The sequence below is a fragment of the Cordyceps javanica genome, chromosome 5 (assembly GCF_051103115.1).
Source record: "Cordyceps javanica chromosome 5, complete sequence".
Taxonomy (NCBI): domain Eukaryota; kingdom Fungi; phylum Ascomycota; class Sordariomycetes; order Hypocreales; family Cordycipitaceae; genus Cordyceps; species Cordyceps javanica.
Genome location: NC_139299.1, coordinates 1,159,226 through 1,181,249, shown reverse-complemented (window position 1 = coordinate 1,181,249; position 22,024 = coordinate 1,159,226). Strand labels below are relative to the sequence as shown.

At 53.2% G+C, this 22,024-nt stretch overlaps 9 protein-coding genes across 9 annotated transcripts; 6 read left to right on the top strand and 3 right to left on the bottom strand.

Annotated features, from left to right (window-relative positions):
• Positions 1-1,660: 1,660 nt before the first annotated feature.
• V2A60_007597 (P-loop containing nucleoside triphosphate hydrolase protein) lies at positions 1,661-3,916 on the top strand (the record flags this gene model as incomplete). Its single annotated transcript, XM_083258881.1, has 1 exon — positions 1,661-3,916. The coding sequence occupies one exon, from the start codon at positions 1,661-1,663 to the stop codon at positions 3,914-3,916; it is 2,256 nt and encodes a 751-aa protein (XP_083115007.1).
• An 842-nt stretch (positions 3,917-4,758) lies between these two features.
• V2A60_007596 (uncharacterized protein) lies at positions 4,759-5,115 on the top strand (the record flags this gene model as incomplete). The annotated part of the gene is made up of 1 exon (XM_083258880.1): positions 4,759-5,115. One exon carries the CDS (start codon positions 4,759-4,761, stop codon positions 5,113-5,115), a length of 357 nt encoding a protein of 118 aa, XP_083115006.1.
• A 327-nt stretch (positions 5,116-5,442) lies between these two features.
• Positions 5,443-6,136, bottom strand: V2A60_007595 (Golgi apparatus membrane protein TVP15; the record flags this gene model as incomplete). The annotated part of the gene is made up of 5 exons (XM_083258879.1): positions 5,443-5,618; positions 5,672-5,740; positions 5,802-5,860; positions 5,933-6,004; positions 6,117-6,136. The coding sequence occupies 5 exons, from the start codon at positions 6,134-6,136 to the stop codon at positions 5,443-5,445; spliced, it is 396 nt and encodes a 131-aa protein (XP_083115005.1).
• A 493-nt stretch (positions 6,137-6,629) lies between these two features.
• On the top strand, positions 6,630-9,151 carry V2A60_007594 (mitochondrial elongation factor MEF2; the record flags this gene model as incomplete). Its single annotated transcript, XM_083258878.1, has 2 exons — positions 6,630-6,806; positions 6,866-9,151. 2 exons carry the CDS (start codon positions 6,630-6,632, stop codon positions 9,149-9,151), a joined length of 2,463 nt encoding a protein of 820 aa, XP_083115004.1.
• A 1,123-nt stretch (positions 9,152-10,274) lies between these two features.
• V2A60_007593 (DUF3425 domain-containing protein) lies at positions 10,275-11,324 on the top strand (the record flags this gene model as incomplete). Its single annotated transcript, XM_083258877.1, has 2 exons — positions 10,275-10,347; positions 10,432-11,324. 2 exons carry the CDS (start codon positions 10,275-10,277, stop codon positions 11,322-11,324), a joined length of 966 nt encoding a protein of 321 aa, XP_083115003.1.
• Positions 11,325-11,364: 40 nt separating this feature from the next.
• V2A60_007592 (uncharacterized protein) lies at positions 11,365-12,445 on the bottom strand (the record flags this gene model as incomplete). The annotated part of the gene is made up of 2 exons (XM_083258876.1): positions 11,365-12,029; positions 12,097-12,445. 2 exons carry the CDS (start codon positions 12,443-12,445, stop codon positions 11,365-11,367), a joined length of 1,014 nt encoding a protein of 337 aa, XP_083115002.1.
• Positions 12,446-13,541: 1,096 nt separating this feature from the next.
• On the top strand, positions 13,542-14,591 carry V2A60_007591 (uncharacterized protein; the record flags this gene model as incomplete). The annotated part of the gene is made up of 1 exon (XM_083258875.1): positions 13,542-14,591. One exon carries the CDS (start codon positions 13,542-13,544, stop codon positions 14,589-14,591), a length of 1,050 nt encoding a protein of 349 aa, XP_083115001.1.
• A 230-nt stretch (positions 14,592-14,821) lies between these two features.
• Positions 14,822-16,101, bottom strand: V2A60_007590 (actin; the record flags this gene model as incomplete). The annotated part of the gene is made up of 3 exons (XM_083258874.1): positions 14,822-15,052; positions 15,117-15,975; positions 16,064-16,101. The coding sequence occupies 3 exons, from the start codon at positions 16,099-16,101 to the stop codon at positions 14,822-14,824; spliced, it is 1,128 nt and encodes a 375-aa protein (XP_083115000.1).
• Positions 16,102-17,311: 1,210 nt separating this feature from the next.
• V2A60_007589 (2EXR domain-containing protein) lies at positions 17,312-18,271 on the top strand (the record flags this gene model as incomplete). Its single annotated transcript, XM_083258873.1, has 1 exon — positions 17,312-18,271. One exon carries the CDS (start codon positions 17,312-17,314, stop codon positions 18,269-18,271), a length of 960 nt encoding a protein of 319 aa, XP_083114999.1.
• Positions 18,272-22,024: the final 3,753 nt, after the last annotated feature.

Sequence of the window (22,024 nt, the reverse complement as noted above, 5' to 3'; positions counted from 1 at the left end):
GTCGCGTCGCTCTTGTTTTTTTTCTCTTGTTTTGTTCCAGCTACTTACCTTTTTTTTTCCTTCTGACATGCCGCTGTGGGGTCGTGGAAGAAGCCGGAAGCCACTAGGCATTGCTCCCACACCCATGGTTCAGCCCCGGCCGACAGGGCTCTGGAGCAATAGGCTCATCTGCTGGACCATGACGAATGCCACAGTGCACACGCGAGCCCATAAGTATCTTAGGGGATGTTGATGGGCATGGGCTACTGGTTAATTAATTTCTTGATCCACACACGAGCCCAGGCCTTCAGGACACGAACGAAATGAGCATTGTAAATAACATATCCACCGTCATTCATTGGTTTTACCATGAATCCTCTCCCGGACCATCATGGACGGCTTGGATCCGTAGTCCCCGACGAAATAGAGTGGCGACTCGGGCAGGCCTCTCTTTACAGTCGGCGCGAGCCGCGGGCCTGCAATGCGCAGATGGGTATTTATAGACCAAGTATAGGGGCAATGGAAATGGCAAATGCGCCAAACAAGATGGGAAGAAGATAAAGGCCACGCAGTCAGGACAATTGATCCCACCACCAATGTCACTGGCAGCATAATATGGAGTGCTAATGCGCAAGACGCCACGTCTTCATACATGCACGCCAGCGGCCAGCTACCAACGGCCAGTGAATCAAGACAAATAACAAATACTTGGAAAATAAAAGAATAAAAGAATAAACTGATAAACTAAACACCAACTCTGAGCTACGCAAGCAAGCTCATCCTCCCAAGTACTAGTCGCAATCACTGTCGTCAACGTCAGCATTAATTTAGTGGACTCGTCGTTGCCTTATTACCATGACGCTGCAAGCTTTGCACCGTCACATGGCTGCGCCCACGAAAATGTCCCGTCAAAAGGGCCTCTGGTGCCATTCGGATGCTGCGGAGCGGGAGCGGCCACACACTAACTAAGTAGTTGGCTTCGAGCCTTCGTCCCTCCCTCCTCCACCCCTGCTGTTATGGCCCGTCATCGTCTTACAAGTTACCCGCAAAGCCGGATCCTGGTAATAACCCTGCCTCGGCGACGTTATAGGGCTCTACTTTATTTTCTCCCTCACCCCTCGGTCATCTTAGCTCCTCCGGGCCCGAGTTTTGCTGGCCGACCCCGATTGCACTTCTCTGCCCTCTTCTTCATCACCCCCGATGGTAAGTTCGACCAAAATTGTCCTGCTTCAGCTGCTCTTCTTTTCTGTGGTAGCCTCGTGCCTTGTTCCCTTTCCCCATTCCGCGCTGTTGGGTTCTTCCTGACCTGGGGAACGAGGCCATCAATATCGCACGCTCATCGCATCCATCACTCCATGACGGTGCGTGCCCCGCTACACCAATAGGACCTGCCGAATCTTCGCCGATTTCATCACACAAAGAAAATGGCAATCACGAAATGAGAACCATTCTTTAGGCAACACCACGCGTTGTAGCAAGTAGATGCAGTCGTGTCCTCACCTGCTCTAATCGGTGTGGCCCTGGAGGTTCACAAGACCGAGTAGCCTTATCTTATCCATCTTATCGTTGTAGACGGCTCCACAAAAAAGTCAGAAAATATCATCGCCCGCCAACCGTCCCTGCAGCGAGGCAAACCCATATCATCGGTTCGCCGCCCTCTATCGCGAGTGACTGTAAAAACATGGCCGACGATGGCATGCTATTGAATTTTGAGCTGGGAAGCGGTCCCATCAAGCCTCAGGTCAAGTTCAAAGGCGGACGTTGGCGCGACAGAAAGCAGGCCGAGCGAGGCGCACGAGGTCCTGGTCCGGACGGCGGCCCGCCCTCGCGCCCTCCCCGGGACCGCTTTGACGATTCCAATCGACCTTTTAAGCGCCGCAGAGCCGATGCAGACGACGACTTGGTCGACGACTACCGCCCGAGAACCCGTCCTAGCCATATCAAAATCGAACACGGCGGCGCCGGGAGCAGGCCGCCCTTGGACAATCGCAGACATGGGCACGGCGCCGGCGGCAAGGGCACCAAGCAGGTTGTCTCTAGTCTCTTCAGCTCCAACCCTGAGCAGAAAACAGTCTTCGAGGACGAGGAGTGGACGGCTCCGACGCCCACAAATGCACCGCTTGCCGATGTGGCCAACTTTGGTACACTCACAATCTCTTCTCGGCTGGTCGAGGAGCTCGGCAAGATGAACCTAGAGCGCCCAACCGCTATCCAGCAGAAAGTGATTCCTCATATGATTTCTGGCAGTTCCGACGCATTCGTGCAGGCCGAGACTGGCTCCGGCAAGACATTTTCGTACCTCCTACCCATCCTCCACCGCGTATTGCAGCTCAGTGCGCAAAACGACGGCAAGCAGGTGCACCGCGACTCTGGCATCTTTGCCATCATGGTTGCGCCCACCCGAGAACTGGCCAAGCAGACACACACTGTCCTCGAACAGCTCATCAGGCCCTTTCCTTGGCTCGTCTCAACGGCCATTACCGGTGGCGAGTCCAAAAAGGCGGAAAAGGCGCGTATCCGTAAAGGCGTCAACTTTTTGGTCGCCACACCGGGAAGGTTGGCCGATCACATCGACAACACCAAAGCGCTCAACCTGGGCACGGTTCGGTGGCTCATTCTCGACGAAGGTGATCGACTGATGGACCTTGGCTTCGAGGACGACTTGAAAAAGACGATTGACGCTCTCCGCGAGATTGACATCTCCAAGGAGACTAGCAATGGAACTTCGCTTGCCGCGCTTCCAGATCGGCGCGTCACTGTTCTCTGCTCGGCTACTATGAAGATGAATGTGCAGAAGCTGGGAGAGATGAGTTTGGCGGATGCCGTCTTCTTATCCGCCGAAAAGGGCGAGATGACAGCTGACGAGAACATCGAACACAAGGCACCTGCTCAGCTCCACCAATCGCACGTTATTGTACCGGCAAAGCTTCGACTAGTTACTCTTGCTTGCTATCTCAAGTCCATATTCTCTCGCAAGGGACACACGATGAAGGTCATTATATTCATGTCCTGCGCTGACGCGGTCGATTTCCACTACGAACTGCTGCGTAATCCAAACGACACAGAAGCGCCTCCAGCACGACCGAAAGACTTGGAACTGGTCTCCAAGACTGTTGCCAGAGCAGCCTACGTTACGTCTCAGGCTAGCCCCGAAGTTGTTTTACACAGGATGCACGGCTCCCTCTCCCAACCCATCCGATCAGCGACCCTGCGCACATTTTCGGCTTGCAAGTCGCCTTCGGTATTAATCACCACCGATGTGTCCTCGCGAGGTCTCGATATCCCATCCGTGGACCTCGTCATTGAGTACGACCCTGCTTTTAGCTTCGCCGACCATATCCACCGCATAGGCAGAACCGCCCGTGCCGGCCGCTCTGGTGAAGCCATGCTATTCCTTCTGCCGGGCTGTGAGGAGGGCTACGTCGAGCTCCTGCGCGCCTCCGGCACCCCCACCGCGCAGTCCTACGAGGCCGTTCTCCAAAAAGGCCTCATGTCCAAGCTCGAGTTCCCCGTCGAGACGGCCGCCAAGCTGACCGAGGGCCAGACCTACCACGACAAGGCCGAGACGATGCAGCTGCACTTTGAGCAGCGCCTGCTCGAGGACCCTCGACGCCTCGAGCTGGCCCGCAACGGCTTCAAGTCCCACATCCGCGCCTACGCGACGCACATCAAGGAGGAGCGCGTCCACTTTGACATTGCCGAGTTGCACCTCGGCCACACCGCCAAGAGCTACGGCCTGCGGGAGCCGCCCCGCGGCGTCGGCGCCGGTGTTGACAGGAAAGCGCGCAAGGGCGCCAAGGGCGCTACCAAGGGCGGCGCGACAGCGGCCAGGGATGATGACAAGGAGCAGCCTGTCAATGAGGGTGCGGCGAGGAATATTCTGAGGAAGAAGGGCATGATGCTGATGTCGGGCGCGGACGAGTTCAACATTGGGTAGACGGCATGGCGTAATCACTCGACCCGGAAAAGCGTTGCATTTATAAAAAGCGAGTATCCATAGAACATCTGAATGTTAATGAAGTACATATCTTACAACTTTACACTCTTTTGACATTTGTGCTACACGCTGTCGGTGTTGAAAGGGCGGCAATTCTTCGTCTCGAGCTTAATTTTAGACATGAAGTTGGGCCAGCAAATGCCTGACTGCGGCTGGGGCGTGGCGGCGTCCGGTCCTCGACGAGGTTTGAGGTCAAAATCGATGGATAACAGCTACAGTCCTGATTGTACCGTCTTTTCCTCCCTTGTTGGCCAAATAATGGTCGAGAAAAATCCGTCTCACAGATTTAATTATTCCTTCACTTTTTGTTTCCTCCGTCTTGTTTTGTCCTCTCCGATCTTGAAAATCATGATTTATTGATGACGGTTGGTGACCCACCTGCTGCTACTGACTTCACATGCCTGCGTTGATCAGTCCCTAAGCACCTGCAAGGCTATCCGTTTTTCTAAATTCGCGTTTGTTTCATGTGCCTGATTATCAACAGGTACAAGTTGAAAGGAACCGGTGGAGAAAATGCGCCTCGCTCGACATAACATTGATGACGTTTAGCAACTTGACATCGATGTGACGTCATATTCGTCATACCGGCGAACATCCCTACAAGCTTCAAGTATAAAGGTCTCGGATTCATACAGTGCCTATTGGGTCTTAACAAACCATCACACACATACTCTACTATCTCACTTCTTCGAAATTTTACGTAACTACGTTTTCTTGCATTACGCCGAAACACCTTTGCTCAACAAGACAAACTTACTTGCACACACTTGCACACACAGAACATGTCTTCCAACGAAAATAGCAATAACCCCGTCGCAGCCGGCAATGGAAACACTGCAGCCGACAAGGCCACGGGCGCGGCAAAGTTCGTCACAGGCGCGATCGGCAATACCCTCGGCGGCGTGGGCCGCACGGTCGGCAACGTCACTGGGGCCGCGGGCAAGGGTGTCGGCGACACCTTCAACAACGTCACGGGCGACCGGGCCAAGTTTGTCGGCGACGGCGTCTCCGGCCTGGGCACGGGTATCCAGAGCGGTCTCGGCAGCCTTTCGTCAGGCGTTGAAAATGCTGGGCAGTGGAAGCTCGGTACAGGCGGCCAGGAAGAAAAGGTGGCCGAGAAGAAGACGGAGGAGGCTTGAGTCTTTGCCGTTTTTTTACATAAACATGATATCCACGCCAAGGCGCAATTTTTAAGTCTAATGAAAAAAAAACACTATGATTGTCACTCAACTCTCCATTTTCCAAAAGTGGTGCTCTCCATCGTACAAAGCCGACGGTCATCGAAAGTCCGCATCCTCACCGCATTCCGGCAGTTTTGTCCCAATTTATAAAATACAGGTCATGAAACACGACAACAAGTGTCTGCTAGATTTCCCCCTTGATTATAAATCCTTCTCTAACCGGTATTGAGCAATGGTTCGTGGAGTAGCATCTCCGCAGGAAGCTACTGACCGGTTGTCGGCTGTTTAAACCTGTTCGGCGCCCCATCCAGCGGCATCGGCCTCGCGCATGTTGGCAGGGGGTTCGATGGAGGGAACGAACTCGAGAGCGATGTACGCGATACCGATGACACCAACAACACCACCGGCAATGTTGCTGAGGATCTTTTCGCCGAGAAGGAGGCAGCCGAGGAAGATGTAGACTAGGACGCTGTGTTAGTGGCTGTGCCACGGAGAAGAGAAATTGCAGACGTACAAACACCACGACCAACAAAGGAGAAGAGGAAGTTGGCGAAGCGGGAGACCTGAGGAGGAATCTGGAACTCTGTAGCAGCAGTTAGCGACGGCTTCGAGCGACTCATCTCTGCGGAAGCGCTCATTCGTACCGAGGAGGCCGATGGAAAGGCCAAAAATGATCATGTAGACGCTGAGGATGATGTTGCGCCTGTTTGGTCGGGTCAGCATGCGAGCCAGCAATCACGAGGTCGTGAGCGCCGAGTGCGACAAAGAAACGTACAGTCCGCCACTAAAGAAACCAAAGATACCGCCGAGGACGGTAATGGCAGCAACAGCCAAGTTGACAACGCGGCTAAACAGCAGGCGCGCAGGTTAGCACAATCTTCAAGCGAGGAGCCCATGGCGGAGCAGCGAGACGCGGCGCGGCGCAGTCGCCTTCCTCATAACCGCTGATGACAACATACAAGATATCAGAGAGCTCCATGACGACGGCAGTTGAGGCGCGAACGGGTTTTTAGCAATGATTGTTTGACGGGCAACTCGATGGCGATTGAGGGCTTGGGCAACAGCGAGATGCAAGGGAAAACGGCTCCAGGCAGCTCTTTAACGAAAACTTGGTGGCTTGGGTTGTCCAAGAAGCTTCTCAAACTCCGGCCTACCTAGGTACGTATTGAACTACGTAGTGGATCCACTCTTGGAGTGCCAGGGGGCTGCGCAACCAGTCAGTTGGCGGCTTTGTGACTTGGTCGCTGTGCCACATCCAAGGACGGATACACCGCCTGCCTGGACCGGTGAGTGGTGCTCGGATTCTGCCAGTCTATTTCGTCTGGGAGCTTGCAGGATCAGCACGAAACGGCACAGAGGCCTGTGCTATCCCTTGCAAGTCCGCATGCTGCCGCTCAAAGTGCAAAAGGCACCTTCTTCGCATGATTGGATGAGATATATGTGAAGCCGCTGGCTTCCCGCAAATTGCCATAATGCTGTTAACGGTCGCGCGAGCGACCCCTAGGTTCGCCAGGACCAGTCAGCGCCGTATGGCTGTCATGACGCTCAAGCTCGGCAAACCTGCGCTGTATAGCTCGTTGGCACAGGAATACCATGCCAGCCGATTGAAAGACATCCGAAACATTGGCATAATTGCTCACGTCGATGCAGTTTGTGGCCACGCGATCGCACCAGGCTCCCCAGCCAGACTAACACTTCCTTGCGACAGGGCAAAACTACAACGACGGAGCGTATGCTCTTTTACAGCGGCGTCACGTCCCGCGTTGGGGACGTCGATTCTGGGAACACGGTCACCGACTTCCTCGAGCTCGAGCGCGAGCGCGGCATCACCATCCAGTCGGCCGCCATCACATTTCCGTGGCCGCGCAAGGAGAATTGCGCCCCGGGCACCGCCCCCAAGACGGTCAACTTGATCGATACACCCGGCCACCAGGATTTTCGATTCGAGGTAGACCGTTGCCTGCCAATCCTCGACGGCGCCGTCTGCATCATCGACTCGGTCAAGGGCGTCGAGGCGCACACCGAGCGCGTCTGGGGCTCGGCGCACGAGTTTCGCATCCCGCGCATAGTCTACTGCAACAAGCTGGATCGTGAGGGCGCTTCATTCCGCAAGTCGGTACTGGAAATCGGCAGCCGTCTGAAAGGCTGGCCGCTTGTTTGCCAGATTCCTTGGTGGGAGAATGACGAGTTTGTCGGCGTCATCGACATCATCGACTCCGTCGGCTACCGATACAATGAAAAAAAGACGACTAGATATGAGAAAGAGGAGTTGATGAGCCAACTCCCGAAGTCGAACGCAGATCTTATTCAAGAGATTGGTATTGCCCGCCAGCACCTAGTTGAAGGCCTGGCCGAGTTCGACGACGTGATTATGGAAGAATTTCTTGCCGAAAACACGGAGATTCCTTCTTCAACGATAAAGCAAGCCGTTCGCAGAGCTATCCAAAGTGGTGACGGACGTGCAATTCCAGTCTTTGCTGGCTCAAGCTTCCGCCATATTGGAGTCGAGCCTCTGATGGATGCCATTGCAAGTTATCTCCCAAACCCAGCCGACAGACCCGACGTTCAGGTTCGCATAAGTGGCGCAAACCACGAACTAGGTAATGCCCTCCAGGGCGGCTCAAAACAAGCTGGTGCAAAGCAAATTGCATCGATCTCGTCCGTTTTCAAGGTATTTGAGCACCCCAAAGAGGGCATCATCAGCTTCGTGCGAGTCTACCATGGTACCTTGGCACGGAGCGCAGCCACGTTCAACACCAACATGGCCATCAACGAGAGCCCGATGGGTATTCTCCAGATTTCAGCCGACAAAACACACGATGTTCAGGAGCTATCAGTCGGCCAGATTGGTGCCCTTCGAGGACTGAAAAAGGCTCGAACTGGAGATACGTTGATCACAACGACAAACAGCAAAGCTCCCCATGCAGCTCTACGCAACCTGCAAATCCGACCGCCAGAGATACCTCCACCAGTCGCGTTCCTACAAGTTGAGCCGTATGGTAATGTGGCTGCACAGCAATTACAGGTGGCACTGGAAAATGCGTCGCGGCAAGACCCCAGTCTGCGATGGAGCCGCGACCCCAAGACGGAGCAGTTTACCGTCCAAGGCATGGGCAAGCTTCATTTGGACGTTTCGCTGTATAATATGAGGCAAAAGCACAAAATCGATGCGGAATTTGGCCCCATCGAAGTTGACTACAAAGAATGCCTGACGGTAGCCGCGCAGCCACAAAGGGTTGTGTTTGACAGGCCGGTAGCCAGCAAAGCTGGGAAAGTGACGTGCACTGTGACTCTAGAACCGTTGGAGGCTCACCACCGTGAAGAGCTGCAGGAATCATGCATTGAACGAGATGGAAACATGTTTAACATTGTCATACCGGATGGGAATACTCTCAGTTTCGACCTTGATGAGGCTCACCAGCAGCTTCTCAACGGTGCCATTGCCGGTCTCGCTCGTGGACCGCGCCGAGCAGCTCCATTGCATGGCTGTCTGGCGACAGTCAAGCTTGACACAAGCGACGGCGCGTGCGAGTCACCCACCGGTGGCCATTTCAGCTCGGCGGCTCGCACGGCCGTGCAGAACAGCCTGCGCGATGCGTTCGACAAGAGCCAGATTGGCGTCGTGGAACCCATCATGCTAGCGCACATTACGTGCCCCGAGCAGGCCGCGGGCACTGTGCAGCACGACATCTCGTCCGGCGCTGGCGGGCAGGTGCTCGAGGTGAACGACCGGTCGGCGGAGTCGGCGGGCGGTGAGGAGCAGCTGATTGACGTGAGTAAGATCTATGCGCCGCCAGACCCGTACGATTCAGTGACATCGCTGCGCGGCAAGAGGTCAGCGGCGCGGATGGTGGAGATTGTGGCTAAAGTGCCGTACAAGGAGATGCTCGACTACGACGACCATTTGCGGAGCAAGACTTCGGGCAGGCACTCGATGACCATGGCCTTTGACTCTTTTGCACGTGTGGTGGGACATCGCGAGAAGGGCCTGTGAAGGGCAGTGTACAATTAGATGAATATACTATGAACTAGAAACCAAATAGAGTACATATTATTACGCATACGAGTCGAACTATCCCAGGTTTTGCGGCCGTCCTCGGACACGATATGATTTTCACGGGATAATTGTTCTTTTCTTGGGTATGCTGGCCTAGGAGTACATGTCAAAAACGTATCAAGCCATTTCATCTCCCGATTGCCCCGAAAACTGCAGAGGAGGGTTAGCCACGTGGCAGAGATCCTTGCAGCGCAGCCAACATTTAGGCGCAATTAGTTGGGTAAAAATCCATGTACAACAATTGGTGTACATTTTCGAATGTCCGTATTCACGGTGATGTGAGTGCTGAGATGGGGAGGGAAAGTGGCTGTAACGGAAAGCAAGGCGACAGATGAGCCACAAATGGTCTCGGAGAGAACGAGCGAAGCTCTGCCAGGGAGAAAATATCAGAACAATCAAACCTTCCTATAATACTTTTTTTTCATAGTGCCAAACTATGCCTTTATTTTTATTTTTATTTCCGATTAGCGGTTTACGCGGTCTGCTAGTAAGATGCGGTTGCAGGTTGTCTAAGTGCTCGACGGACGAGGCGGCAATGGCGGCATTCTGGAGAACTTTAAAGAGGATCAGCATGTTTCTAACCGTCCTCAGTCGATCCTTTTCAAGTGCACTCGTGATGTGTCATATTCAAGCACCGTTAATTTCCTTGGACCCGTAAACTGCAAATTCTAGTCTTCTGTTTTGAGGATATCACACAGGTATGAGCTGTGTTAGGCGGCTCCTAGTACACGGAGATCTACAATGCAACTTGGTGTTTTTAGTCCCCAAAGTTTCCCGCTTTCCCGCAAATGGATAAAAAGGTCAGTCGCCGGGTCCACAAGGCGACCTGCATGGGGTTCGACGGAATCCCGCATCGAGCGAGTGCCATCTTGCCAATGTGCAAAGCAGTACGGATACACCTCGACGCAATGTAGCCTCTCGGGGCCAGTCTCCTCCTTGCAGCACATTGTACCTGCATCACTCATGGGTTGATCTACACGTAGACACGAGCACTTTACAGGCCGCTATTGTTCCTTTAATTATCGCTCCAGCCTCCACGCCGGCAGGCCACTACCTTGCCATGGCCGATAATGGAGCCCAAGAGCGAAAGCTGCGCAAGCGGCTACAGAACCGCGTTAACCAGCGACAAAGGAGTAAGCATTGGAGCCCAGTATCCGCTCGCACTCTTCGTTGTTTCCTATGCAATAGAATACATGAAATCTAATAGACAAGACTAGGGTCGCGCAAAAGGGAAGAAGCCCAACCCAGTGCTCGTAATCAGCGCCCGTATCAGGTGGACAGATGGCGGTACGTCTACCAACATGACGCCAGAAAACCCGATACCCGCAGCGATATATCACCTGAACCAGCTTCTACGCAGGGCTACGTCGTGCCAGGCTCCAATTTGAGTTACAGAGGTCAAAAGGTCGCGCAATGGAGCCCAGTGCCACAGGTGGCAACGAGCCAACTACGACAGTTCAAGCCTTCCCCTACTCAGGATCACTTGTTGCATCTCATTCAGATAAACGTGTTGCGGGGTCTCTTTGATAACAAACTAGCAATTTTATCCTGTGCGCACTACCTCACGAGAAGCGCCACTGCCGAGCTGGAGGTTACCGCTCCTGAGCTCGTCTTCCCGGGCCGTGCCGCCATCATACCAAGCTCGGGATGCCTCCCAAACTCTCTGTCCCCCACGCCTCTGCAGAGCACAACTGTTCACGCGACGTGCATTGATCTGGTCCCTTTCGCGGGGATTCGCGATAGCATGATTACGTGGGAAGGCTGCTTTGACTTTGCCGAGCTCGTGCAGGATCTGGTTGGCAATCTCGTTGACCCGACCTGTTTCTTCACTGGCCTTCCATGTCCGAAGAAGCACATGGCGCAGAATGATGCGGTGCGTTACCATGGAGAGGAAGATCACGACTATGCTGCAAATAGAAATGGCCTCATCCTCTGGGGCGAGGCTCACCTCCTAGAGAGTTGGGAGGTCACCTCGGGGTTCTTGCGGAAATGGGGATGGCTGGTCGAGGGCTGTCAAGGTCTAATCGAGTCCAGTAACCGCTGGAGAGTAGCTCGGGGAGAAGAACCGCTTCAAGCTGCATGGACTACGATATCAGCGGCCTCACGTTAAATATCTTTTAAACCCCCAGTGAAAAAAACTTCTCTATAATTTAATACACTTTTCCAATTCTTTGCTCAATTTCACAGACAATGTGTGCCCATAGCCGATCCTCTACTCCATTATCGAGCGCGTCCACCAGTCGTTTCTCGACGTCATGAGACACTCTCTCACACAAAGCATTCAAGCTATAGCTGCCGCTACCTTGCTTTCCATATGTTCCAGTAGCAACCGAGATTCTGTCCGGGGGAGGAACGCCTGCGGCAGTGCCAACCGCTGGTAGAAACGCTGCGCTGGTAGCACCGTATAACTGCAAGACTGACGATTCCTCAGGGGAGCGGTATTTGAGAAACAACGGCCCAAAAAGCATGAAAGCCATACGCACCATAGACATGACGCCTTTGGCATCTTTGCCAAAGTTTGTCTTGACGGCGCCGGGGTAATTGTGGATAAAACTTACATCCGGAGCCTTTCGGGCCAAGACATTATGCGCCATGGTTATCATTGAGGCCAAGTGGCCGCGAGCCATGATGGGGTGCTTCGATGCATACTCGGACCAGTCATTTTCGTCAAAGGGTCCCTCGTAGCCAGCCGCGAAGACGGAGACGACTCGCTTCAAGCCAGATGCTCGTTGAAGGGCGGGCAAGAGGGCAAGAGCGAAGAGAACGCGCGAGGTGATGGGGAGCACGTAAGCTTTTGGGAGTCCCTCCGAAGTCTCTAAGATGAAGGGGTGAACAATTGTTTACCGTCAAAATTTCACTTCGTGGCTGGTGGCATCACTCACTCTCCATTTGCAGGCCTCCCTGTGACTGGAACAGCAGATTGACGGTCCGGGTCTCTGACAGAATTCGTTGGCAAACTTGAGAAACATTCTTCAAAAGGCTGACATCAGATTCAATAAAGGCGTACTGTCCATCTGGGTTCAGCTTGGCACACTCGCATATGATACGGTCGGCCGCCTCCTGGGACCGGCCGACAAGATAAATGCGCGGGCTCTTGGCGTGCTCAGCAAACTGCTTCAGGGTATGCTCTCCGATGCCACTGGTGCCGCCGACAAAGACTGCCACCATTCCGGATGGAAGACTGGTGGCAATCTTTGCGTTGGAGGCTTGGGCAGCTGCTAGGGTGACCATGGCTAAGAGTTGAGTGATCTAACAAGGAGGGACAAAGTATAACAATTGAATGTGTCCATCTTTCAGGCTTCAATGACGGTTCGAACAGTCCCTTTATATGCATTTGGGAGGCACTGCGTAGTCGCTTTCAGCCGAGATCGAGCTGGCTGACATTTTTATCCAGTTTCGGAAGATTTGACTGGCGATCCCCTCCGGTGGCTCTACACCACTACCAACTTCTTAAGCACCCAGCAGCCAGCATAATGACCCTTTAGGTAGCAATGCAAGGTTAATATGCCCCCCGTTTAAGAGCCCAGTAATAATGCTCAAGTGAGGCCAGTGGACGAAACTATATCTGGAATTGGCAATGTAGGCCGCCTGTTTGGTGATAATTAACCGGCAGGCAGACCCGTCAGTGGGGCCGTCTGGGCGTAAACTATAAACTATTCGTCACCTAAACAGTTGCGTCACCTCCATTCCTCTGCTTGCACAACGCTCACGCAGCAGCTGCACACCTCCGATCTGGCATGTTGATCTTCTTCCAAATGGCAGAGCAAACGGAATCGCACATCTTTATCAATAGCATCCTACAGCCCGGCGAGGCTCGCCCCGTTCTCCACGGGCAAACAGTCGATGTCGGAGCGCGACGGTTGATACGGCGCCATAAGAAAAGTCGTCTTGGTTGTGTCGCGTGCAAACTACGGAAAATCAAGGTACATCATATAATTCATCCAAATTTCCGCCTTTTGTCATGTGCTGGGATATCCAAACTTATACGACAAGCGATAGTGCGATGAGCGTCAGCCTTGCAGCGGCTGCCTCAAGCGCGGCATCCCTTGTGTCTCGCCCACCAAGAAAGGTATTGCCTCGAGGCTAGCGAGACAAACCATCGACTTGGGGTTGGATTCAAAGTCTCAGATGAGCCTCTTGCAACTTGAGCTGTTTCATCACTGGGACAAGCACACTCGATCGACACTGGTGTATCCCGAAATATGGCCAGTTGTCCTGCAACATGCACTCCAAGTAAAGAATCTCGGAAAAATCTCTCGACTGAAAACCAGAACTGACTATTTCCTAGCAAAAATTTGTCATGGCTTCCGTGTTATGCACTTCAGCAATGCATCTATCCACAATTCACCCAGAGGGCAAAAAGTATTTAAACATTGCCAATTGGCTCATGCCCAGGTCCATTTCACTTTTTCGCCAAAGTCTATCAAAGCCCCTCACCAAGAACCACGCCGAAGCTATTGTTGGTGCCGCTCTCTTGATCAATTACATATCCTGGTTCGACCTGTCCTTTCTTCACGATAACGTCAACGCCATCGACGCTCTGGCACAAGATCCATTGTTACTGGCCAGCTCGGGCATCACACATGCTTGGTTTCAAACAATACCTATTCTCATTGAAGGCAACAGCATCTTCCTCAAGGTTATGACCCGTCATCCTCGACTCGTAATCGAGCGGTTTCTCGCTCGGCGAGACAGCAGCACCAATCTGTTTGCGCAACCACTAATGGACATCTGGGACGATTCACGCTACCAGGCATCTAGTAGCGTAGTGACGAGTACAGCTGTCCATGAACCCGCAAACAGCCTTGCCTGGCGTTTACTTCAGGGCTTAGAACGCGAAGTGCTACCAGCCGTCGCCCAACAAGAGCAAGCGATGCCACCCTACAATGAGTCCGAGAGGTTGCAGCAATATAAAGAAGGGATCACGAAAATCACCAACACTTCCATCTCAACCGACTGTCAACCTGCAACCCCGGAAATCACGCCATCGTCGCAAGCCAGGGCCTCCTTTGCATACGTCGTCCGTCGCATGTCGCCTCTGCTACACTGTCAAACTTTATCGTCCGGTTTGGATCTCGACATCCGGAATGACCTCGCTGCTATTCAAGACGATATTGAGCAGCTCATTTACGGATTTCCCATTCTCTGCTGCGGGCCGTTTACAAACCTAGTGCAGAAGAGAGATACGCGTGCCCTCGTCTTGTTATTGCACTTATTCCGCTCGGCGCTCATCTTGCTGGATACTGAAAGATGCTGGTGGGCGCGGACAAGAGCTGTTACTATGGGACAGCTCATCAACAGCGAGCTCAAGCTTCGAGGACTTGACACGCATGTCGATAAGCTTCATGCAAGCAATGCTAGCTTTTTGTCAGAATAATCACGACTGAAATCTACCATTGCTCAAGGATGGGGAAGGGCAAAGTAATTCCATTTCTCGACTCCAGGAAAAGCCCTGACTGGCTAATCACTGACTAGCTAAACAAATAGACAGGCCGATGAAAACCCCTCGTGCTATTCATACTGCAGATGAAACCGCACCAATGGGCATGTACGTGTGAAAACGACGGTATACGCCTCCAAATCTGGCCGAAAAAGCACGTCGTTGCTTTAAAAACACTTGCGATGGACAATAGAAGGTCCAGCCTCGTCGTACTCCTGCTTCGAAATCCAGAGTTGCTGGAACGATGAAAGCGAGGCCAGGATCGATCCACCAATCCAAACGGAGTACTTGCGCTCGGGTGGTGCGATAATCTTGACCTTCATTGCTGACGGCGCGAGGGCGGTGAGCTCCTTCTGCATGCGATCGGCCAAGCCAGGGTACATGGTGGTGCCACCGGACTGAAAGAAAATGGTTAGTCAAAATGGAGCTGTGCAGCAAGTATGCCTTTGTACAAGTTCTTACCATGACAATGTTGTTGTACAAGTCTTTTCTGACATCGACGTCGCATTTGATGATGGAGTTGAACGCGGTCACATGAATACCGCCACTTTCCAGCCCAAGAACTGATGGCTGGAACAAGGCTTCAGGGGCGCGAAATCGTTCATTGCCAATTGTAATGACCTGTCCATCGGGCAGTTCGTACGACTTTTCCAAGCTCGAGCTCTGCGCAGCCGTCTGGAGTTCCTGCTCAAAATCAAGCGCCACGTAGCACAGCTTCTCCTTGACGTCACGAACAATCTCGCGTTCGGCTGTGGTCGTGAAAGCGTAGCCACGCTCGGCAAGGATCTTCATCAGGTAATCCGTGAGGTCTCTACCTGCCATATCGATTCGCGCGATTGCATGGGGGAGCGCAAAGCCTTCATAGATTGGCACGACGTGGGTAACGCCATCACCAGAGTCAAGCACAATACCAGTGGTACGACCAGAGGCATACAGGGACAAGACGGCCTGAATCTGGACATAGAATGCCGGCGCGTTGAAGGTTTCGAAAATGATTTGCGTCATCTTTTCACGGTTCGACTTGGGATTGATCGGAGCCTCCGTCAGCAGAATAGGGTGTTCTTCGGGGGCAACACGAAGCTCGTTGTAAAAGGTGTGATGCCAAATTTTTTCCATATCGTCCCAATTGGTGACGACGCCGTGCTCGATGGGGTAACGCAGGCTGAGGATTCCTCGTTTGGACTGGGCTTCGTCGCCGACGTAGGAATCTTTCTGGCCCATGCCTACCATGATGCCGTGATGCCGTGGGCGGCCGACGATGGACGGGAAGACAGCGCGGGGAGCATCGTCGCCGGCAAAACCAGCCTTACACATGCCAGAGCTACACTTGGGTCAGCTTCATATCATTGATATCACATCATAAGTCCCTTTGCGGCCAAGAAACAACGTTAGTCACGGTGGGAGCTTACCCATTGTCGATGACGAGGGCGGCGACTTCTTCATCCATGATTCAGACGCGCACGCAAACACGGCAAATATCTATGAATGACAGAATTCGATCCAGGAATAAGGATAAGGGTCAGTCAAGACGTGAACAGAGAACCTAGAAGCGTATTTCGAGAGTACGGAACCGTGCAGAGGTGTGTAGAGTTGAGGAACACCCGAGATACGTAAAGGAGGCAGCGGCACCTTGGTGCGTATTAAAAGGCGGGGTCTATCAGCTTGTCCGCCACCTCAGATTCAACCATGACGAATCACAGGCACCACTATAATTGTGCAGCTCAAGACGGACATGCTCGTCACTGTCGAGGGGGGAAACAAACGTTCTGGCGGCGCACTGTGACGCTCTGCCCCACACCTTTCATGTCGAATTCAGATGCCTATTTTACAATTCAGCAGGCAGCAGTTTTGGGACAGAGAAAGTCCGCGACTCGCAAACCTTGACGAAATGAGAAGAGCATCCAAGTCCGCTAGGCACCGACTTAAAAAGATGGTGGAAGCGGGACGTCTGTCCGTACCTAGCCGGCCACTATGGACACATTCGTACCAGTATCAGGAAAAGACTACTCTCTGCTATAGTGACAAACTTTTTCGCTACAGTGATCCATTCAACGTGGACAGACGCCTCGACCACGGGGTCTTCGGGGCCTGAAAGGATCCGAATGTCCCATTTTGGTGGACATGGATGCTGCATGTAGTCCCCATTTCGAGCGGATTTGCGTCTTCAAGTTCAGACTAGCGCAGCAGCCCAGGCCGAGCCGGCTATTTTTATTTTCGCATTCCTAATCGGGAATCCGAAATACTCCACTTTTTATGACAATTGTGGAGATCAATTCTTCTTCTATCTCAGCATCAAACGACTTACATGAGGCTGTTGTTGTAAGCAAAAGCTCGCAAGGCCCCGACGTCGCAAGCGGAAGACTCCAGCCGTCAAAGGAGAGGAAAATCAAATTCAAAGCATACGCAGACCCTCGAAACGCGTCAGCGTATTCAAGGCTTCTACATTTCATGGCCTTAGTCGCGGCCCGGGCTCTCCATCTTTTTTATTCCTGCTGCCTAGAGCTTACTGCCCATGGTCGACAGTCGAAGGGGAAGAGAGTTGATGTCTTAAATCTAGGCCTGCACCGCATCTACCACTCGCGATTAGTAAACGACAATATTTCACTTCTTTTTTGTTTTCTGCACCGAAAATGCGCCCTTGAGCTCGTCGGACCACCATGGTGTTCGAACTCGGACGGCTCCCTCCCGAGGTCCGGCAGCTCATCTGGGAGGCGACCCTCCCCGACCGACGGGTCTTTCACGTCAGCAAGCTCACCGATGCTCCTCGAGCGGCCAACACCGAGCGGCGCGAACAAATGTTCAGCTTCCACATCCGCCACGCCCCGCCGGCGGCCCTTGGCGTCTGCCGCGAATCACGCGCCATCGCGCTCCTGCGCGGCTACTTCCTCGCGCCTGCAACGGTCTGCACGGCGACAAGGAAGCAACCGCTGCTGCTGCTGCCGCCGCCGCCACCGCTGTCCACGGGCCCCTGGCTCAACCCGCAGCGAGACATGCTCTATCTGGACCGCAACATGAGGTACTGCCTCAAGGCCAAGACCGCCCTGAACGTCCGCGGCCTAGACCGAGTCCTGCACATCGGGCTCGAGTGGCGTGCCTGGTTCCGCGACGTGGCGCGCCGACCAGACGGTGAGGACATGAGCCACCGGCGGTGGAGGACGGCGATGGAGCCGCTCCTGCTTCACTGCCCGCGCGCGGAGAGCTTGAGCTTCGTGCTGCCCCGCGTGCGCCACATCGGCGGCATCCCGTCCGGCCGCGAGCCGTGGCGCGCGGAGCATCATCACTGCGACTTGGCACAGCTACCGGATGACGTACAGGTACCTTGGGAGCGGAGGCCGGTCCAAGTCGCCAACGGCGCCCTGGTCGGGTATCCCGGGACGGCACTGTCACAGCTCGGCGGGGAGAGCCTCACCGTGGAGTGGCGCGTCATTCGCCGGCAGATGGAAACGGTGGTCGGTCTTCTGCAAGGCCGTGACAGGACAGAGACGGACGACAAAGAGAGCTTCCATGAGCCAGCTGACGAGAGGGGAAAGGCCTTGGTCGTACAGGGGTGGTGGTTGGTGCGGCCCGAGGCTCCGGCAAGCCAAGAGGGCCAAGGGGTGCGAGAGTTCTGGTACTGAGCATCAGCATTTACATGAATCTTGGAGACTCACTCTTTGTACAATTATAATACCTGTCGAGAACGCGCAGGCTGTGCCGGTCCGGCTTTCGAGGTTTTCCAATGATGGGCAAGCAAGGCTTAATGGCGTCACCTCGTGCCCCCGGTCCTCATTCATTTGCTGATAATACCTCAAGATAAGGCGCAGCGTCAGGCGTCATTGGTTATTTTTGGGAAGAAGTTTGGCTTCCCTGCGGCGCCAAGCCGTGTGCGGTGTAAGGACAATTCAGCATTGAAACAGACACTGGTGAGAGAACGGCGAGTGGGGGAGCGACTGGGCTTTACTATGCTGCTTTGGAATAACGCCCTCCTAATAGCGACTAAAACCAGCAATAGATGACTTTATCTTTACAAAATTTTACTATTTTAGACGCGACACAGACAATGATAGGTGTTTGGCGAGGTGGTTTCTGGTATAGGGTAGCCTCTGGCCGGGCATTTTGGACCAGGGTGCTACTGGGAGATGCCACGAAAGTTTGAGATACAAAAGAAAATATCAACCGTTTTGTCCATCAAATTATTGCTCGTAATGAGAACAAACGACTGCGGTTGCATATTGCCTGATATTATAAGCGAGAGGCGAGCCCAGAAGGCAGCTGGGGCGGTAATTAGGTGTACAATAGACCGGGCGAACAAGCCGCTGCAACCGCTCACCGGGAATGGCCGACTGTCTCGTGCTGCATACATTCAATGCCAAAATAGTCTGCTGTAGCTTGGCATAGCATTGTGCAGCATGGTAACATGTATGAGATGAGAGACTATCTCGAAACAGGCATCCCAGGTCAGCTGAGGTTGGCTGGAAAGCTCTTGGCTAGATTCGAGTGAAATATTGCCGAGCAGATCCGAGCGACTGCATGAGAAAAATGAGCATTCAAGAAGCATTATCGTCCACAAGAGGGAAATGAAAAGAGAACATGAAAACAAACAAATAAAAATGAAAGGAACAACAATGTACCCGTATGTTAGAGTCGACGGCTCGGTGATGTGTATGTGAAGCCGTCAGAAGTGGCTGGTAAAGACAGAAGAAAATAGAGCCTACAGCTTATAGAGATGTTGCAGAGGGCAATAGACTGATACAGACTGCTGTATCACATTGCAATAATTCGATATTTAGGCATTTCTTGCCTGCCTGATCCTGCCAGCCGGCAGCCATTGGGTTCGCGGTCGCGAGCACCGCTCTTGTCTTGAGGAAAGAAGGAAGAAAGGAACTAGGTTGAGTGGCATCAAACTCGTCTCTCGCCCTCCGTTTTCGTTATTTTATTCTATTATCTATTTCATCTGGAAATATGCGGTTGGTACCGCATCAACAGACCTATGAGGTATCGATGCTCAAGAGGTCGGCATGAGGGTGGTGTGAGTCAACGGAATGGCCTTGGATGGACCGGCCGGCAAGAAGCCGACCCACGACGAACGAAAAGTCATGCGATAGGCTCAGGGTTTTTGTTGATGAGATTTGGTGGCGATATTGTTGCAATCATAGCACAAAAGGTGGCAGAATGGTGATGTGGATGGCGGCACGGCGTTCAGCTATTAATACCTTGAGATGCATAAGTGTACTTTACTCCTTCAGGCCTTTATCTGTCAGTCAATATCGTAACTTGTCCATGCATGTGATTTTTGTTTGCCGGGATCTGTTCTTTCCGGCTACTGCTATACGTGATCCAATCGCCGAATTTCTCATTTGATGCGTCGACGTCGCCACCACGTTTGCTGATGTGTCGCCCTACAATCGCATTGCTTTCATTTCATTTTCGGACTCGATAATCACATATTAGATTCGACTTTGGGGTGAATCCGCCTATAGTGCCACCCAAGCACCTCCCGCCCCTGGGCGTCGGCCAGGCCACCTTCTGCAGTTGCAACGCAAATCGGTCCATCGGCTCTCCAGCCTACGCACCGCTCGCAGCTCTCACACGTCTGGGGGTGACCCACGACCAACAAGGTATGTTACCTCTTTGACCCCAATGACTGGCGATATCCAAGGCGCGGATTGCAAAATTATGACTGTAGTCGAGCCCGCACGGCCACAGCGGCGGCCGCCACGCCGCGAAAGCAGCAAACAGGCCATCAAAGTCCGTATCGCGCCCGCCGTCCGTCTCAGGAGAAGCTTCGAGGCATGTCCGCGCGGGCGTCATCGCACCAAATTATACTCGAGCACGTGAAATGTCACCCACTGCACCATTGTATGACGGCTAGGTTGGCTGTCTGACTGGGATTTGTCGTGTTGGGCTCCCCCCCGCCCTTGAGAGAGCATCATCTCCGACCCGTCGATTATTATCTACTGGTGCAAGACTTGGATGGCCGCGCAACGTCAGCTCATACCGTTTGTGCTGTAGAGCATCTGCTCGACAGCAACAATGGGTAGTTTCAATCAGCGAGCAGCACAACGGAGCGACCGTCTGCCCGCGCATCCGTTGTTATCAAATCAGGGCCATGACGGGTCAGCGAATCGCCGAGGAAAACACAGGGCTTGCTGGGCCACGGCAGAAGCATACGCCTCGGTCTACGGATACAACTGGCCCTCTTCCTGTCTACGGTGGTAACACGGCCAGGGCCCCCCATGCAACGAGAATCCAGAGCCGAGCGTACAGAAACTGAGCTGTTCTCGTCGAATGAGCCTTGAATTTGGGAGCAATGATCTTTGTATCTTTGGCTATTTATGCCTTGGTATTCAGAAAGATTCAAGTAGTCGTGAAGTCATAGCAAATTACGTGTGATGACATTGTAAGCCGGCTCAAGTCTGCATTCTCAAAACTTGCTCGGTACTGTGGCCAAGTCTGCCACCAGTAGTCCGTACGGAGGGAGTACTGAGTACTCAAGTACTCCGTGCGTCGCCCTGGGTGAGGTGAACGCTTTGTCCTTTTCTCTTTGTAACTTATGTAACAGGTATACACGGGCCACGGGCCGCTCCACGCAGATGGTGAGGGGGAGGGAACAGGTCCTGCAGAAATGACAATGGAGACAAGGATAATTTTAGGTTTGGAGGGTTGGGCCGCTACGCCGAGTGAGGCGTTTCAACGACCCTTTGGCGGCTTACTACTGAGTTTTACTTGTTCCCTAGGTAAATTTTCTTTGCTCTCATCATACGACATCCCCCCTGTTGTGGTCTTGTCTCACGAGATCATGGCAAAATGAGCATCTATTGGTGTCTGACACATCAACAAGAAAGGGCGGAGGAAGCTAACGCTAGCTGCCGTAGCGACTGCTTTTTCATCTAGGAGAGGGTCACTTTATAAACACAAGCCTGGCAGCGAGAAGAAGCAACGAGAGGCACAAAATTTCGAGGTCGAGCAAAATTGAGTCAAGGTGAAGGGCTGCCTCCCTTTACCTGGTGCCTGGCTGCCTGGCAACCTGGCTGCCTAGTTAGTAGTAGGTCGGTGAGCAAAGTCAAGGTCACCTATTGACCTGATTCGGCATTTACGCGAGGAGGTGACCGGGATGTTGATTTGCTCAGCTAGACCGGGTTTGCCTTACGGTTCTCGTTGGCGACGTGTAATTAATAAATGCAATTACACGTGGATGTCGAGGGGCGGCTCGCTGTTGTCGTTGGGTGCTGGTGACCGCAGTTGGGCCAGTGTCATGTGCGCGTTGTTGTTGCCAGGCATCGAGTGCGTGCCAGTGCCAAGTTTGGGAGGGCTAGGCAGCAGACGCGACGGAGGAGGAAAACTGATGATGATGACGATGCTGATGCTGATGGCGATGATGATGCGTGGAT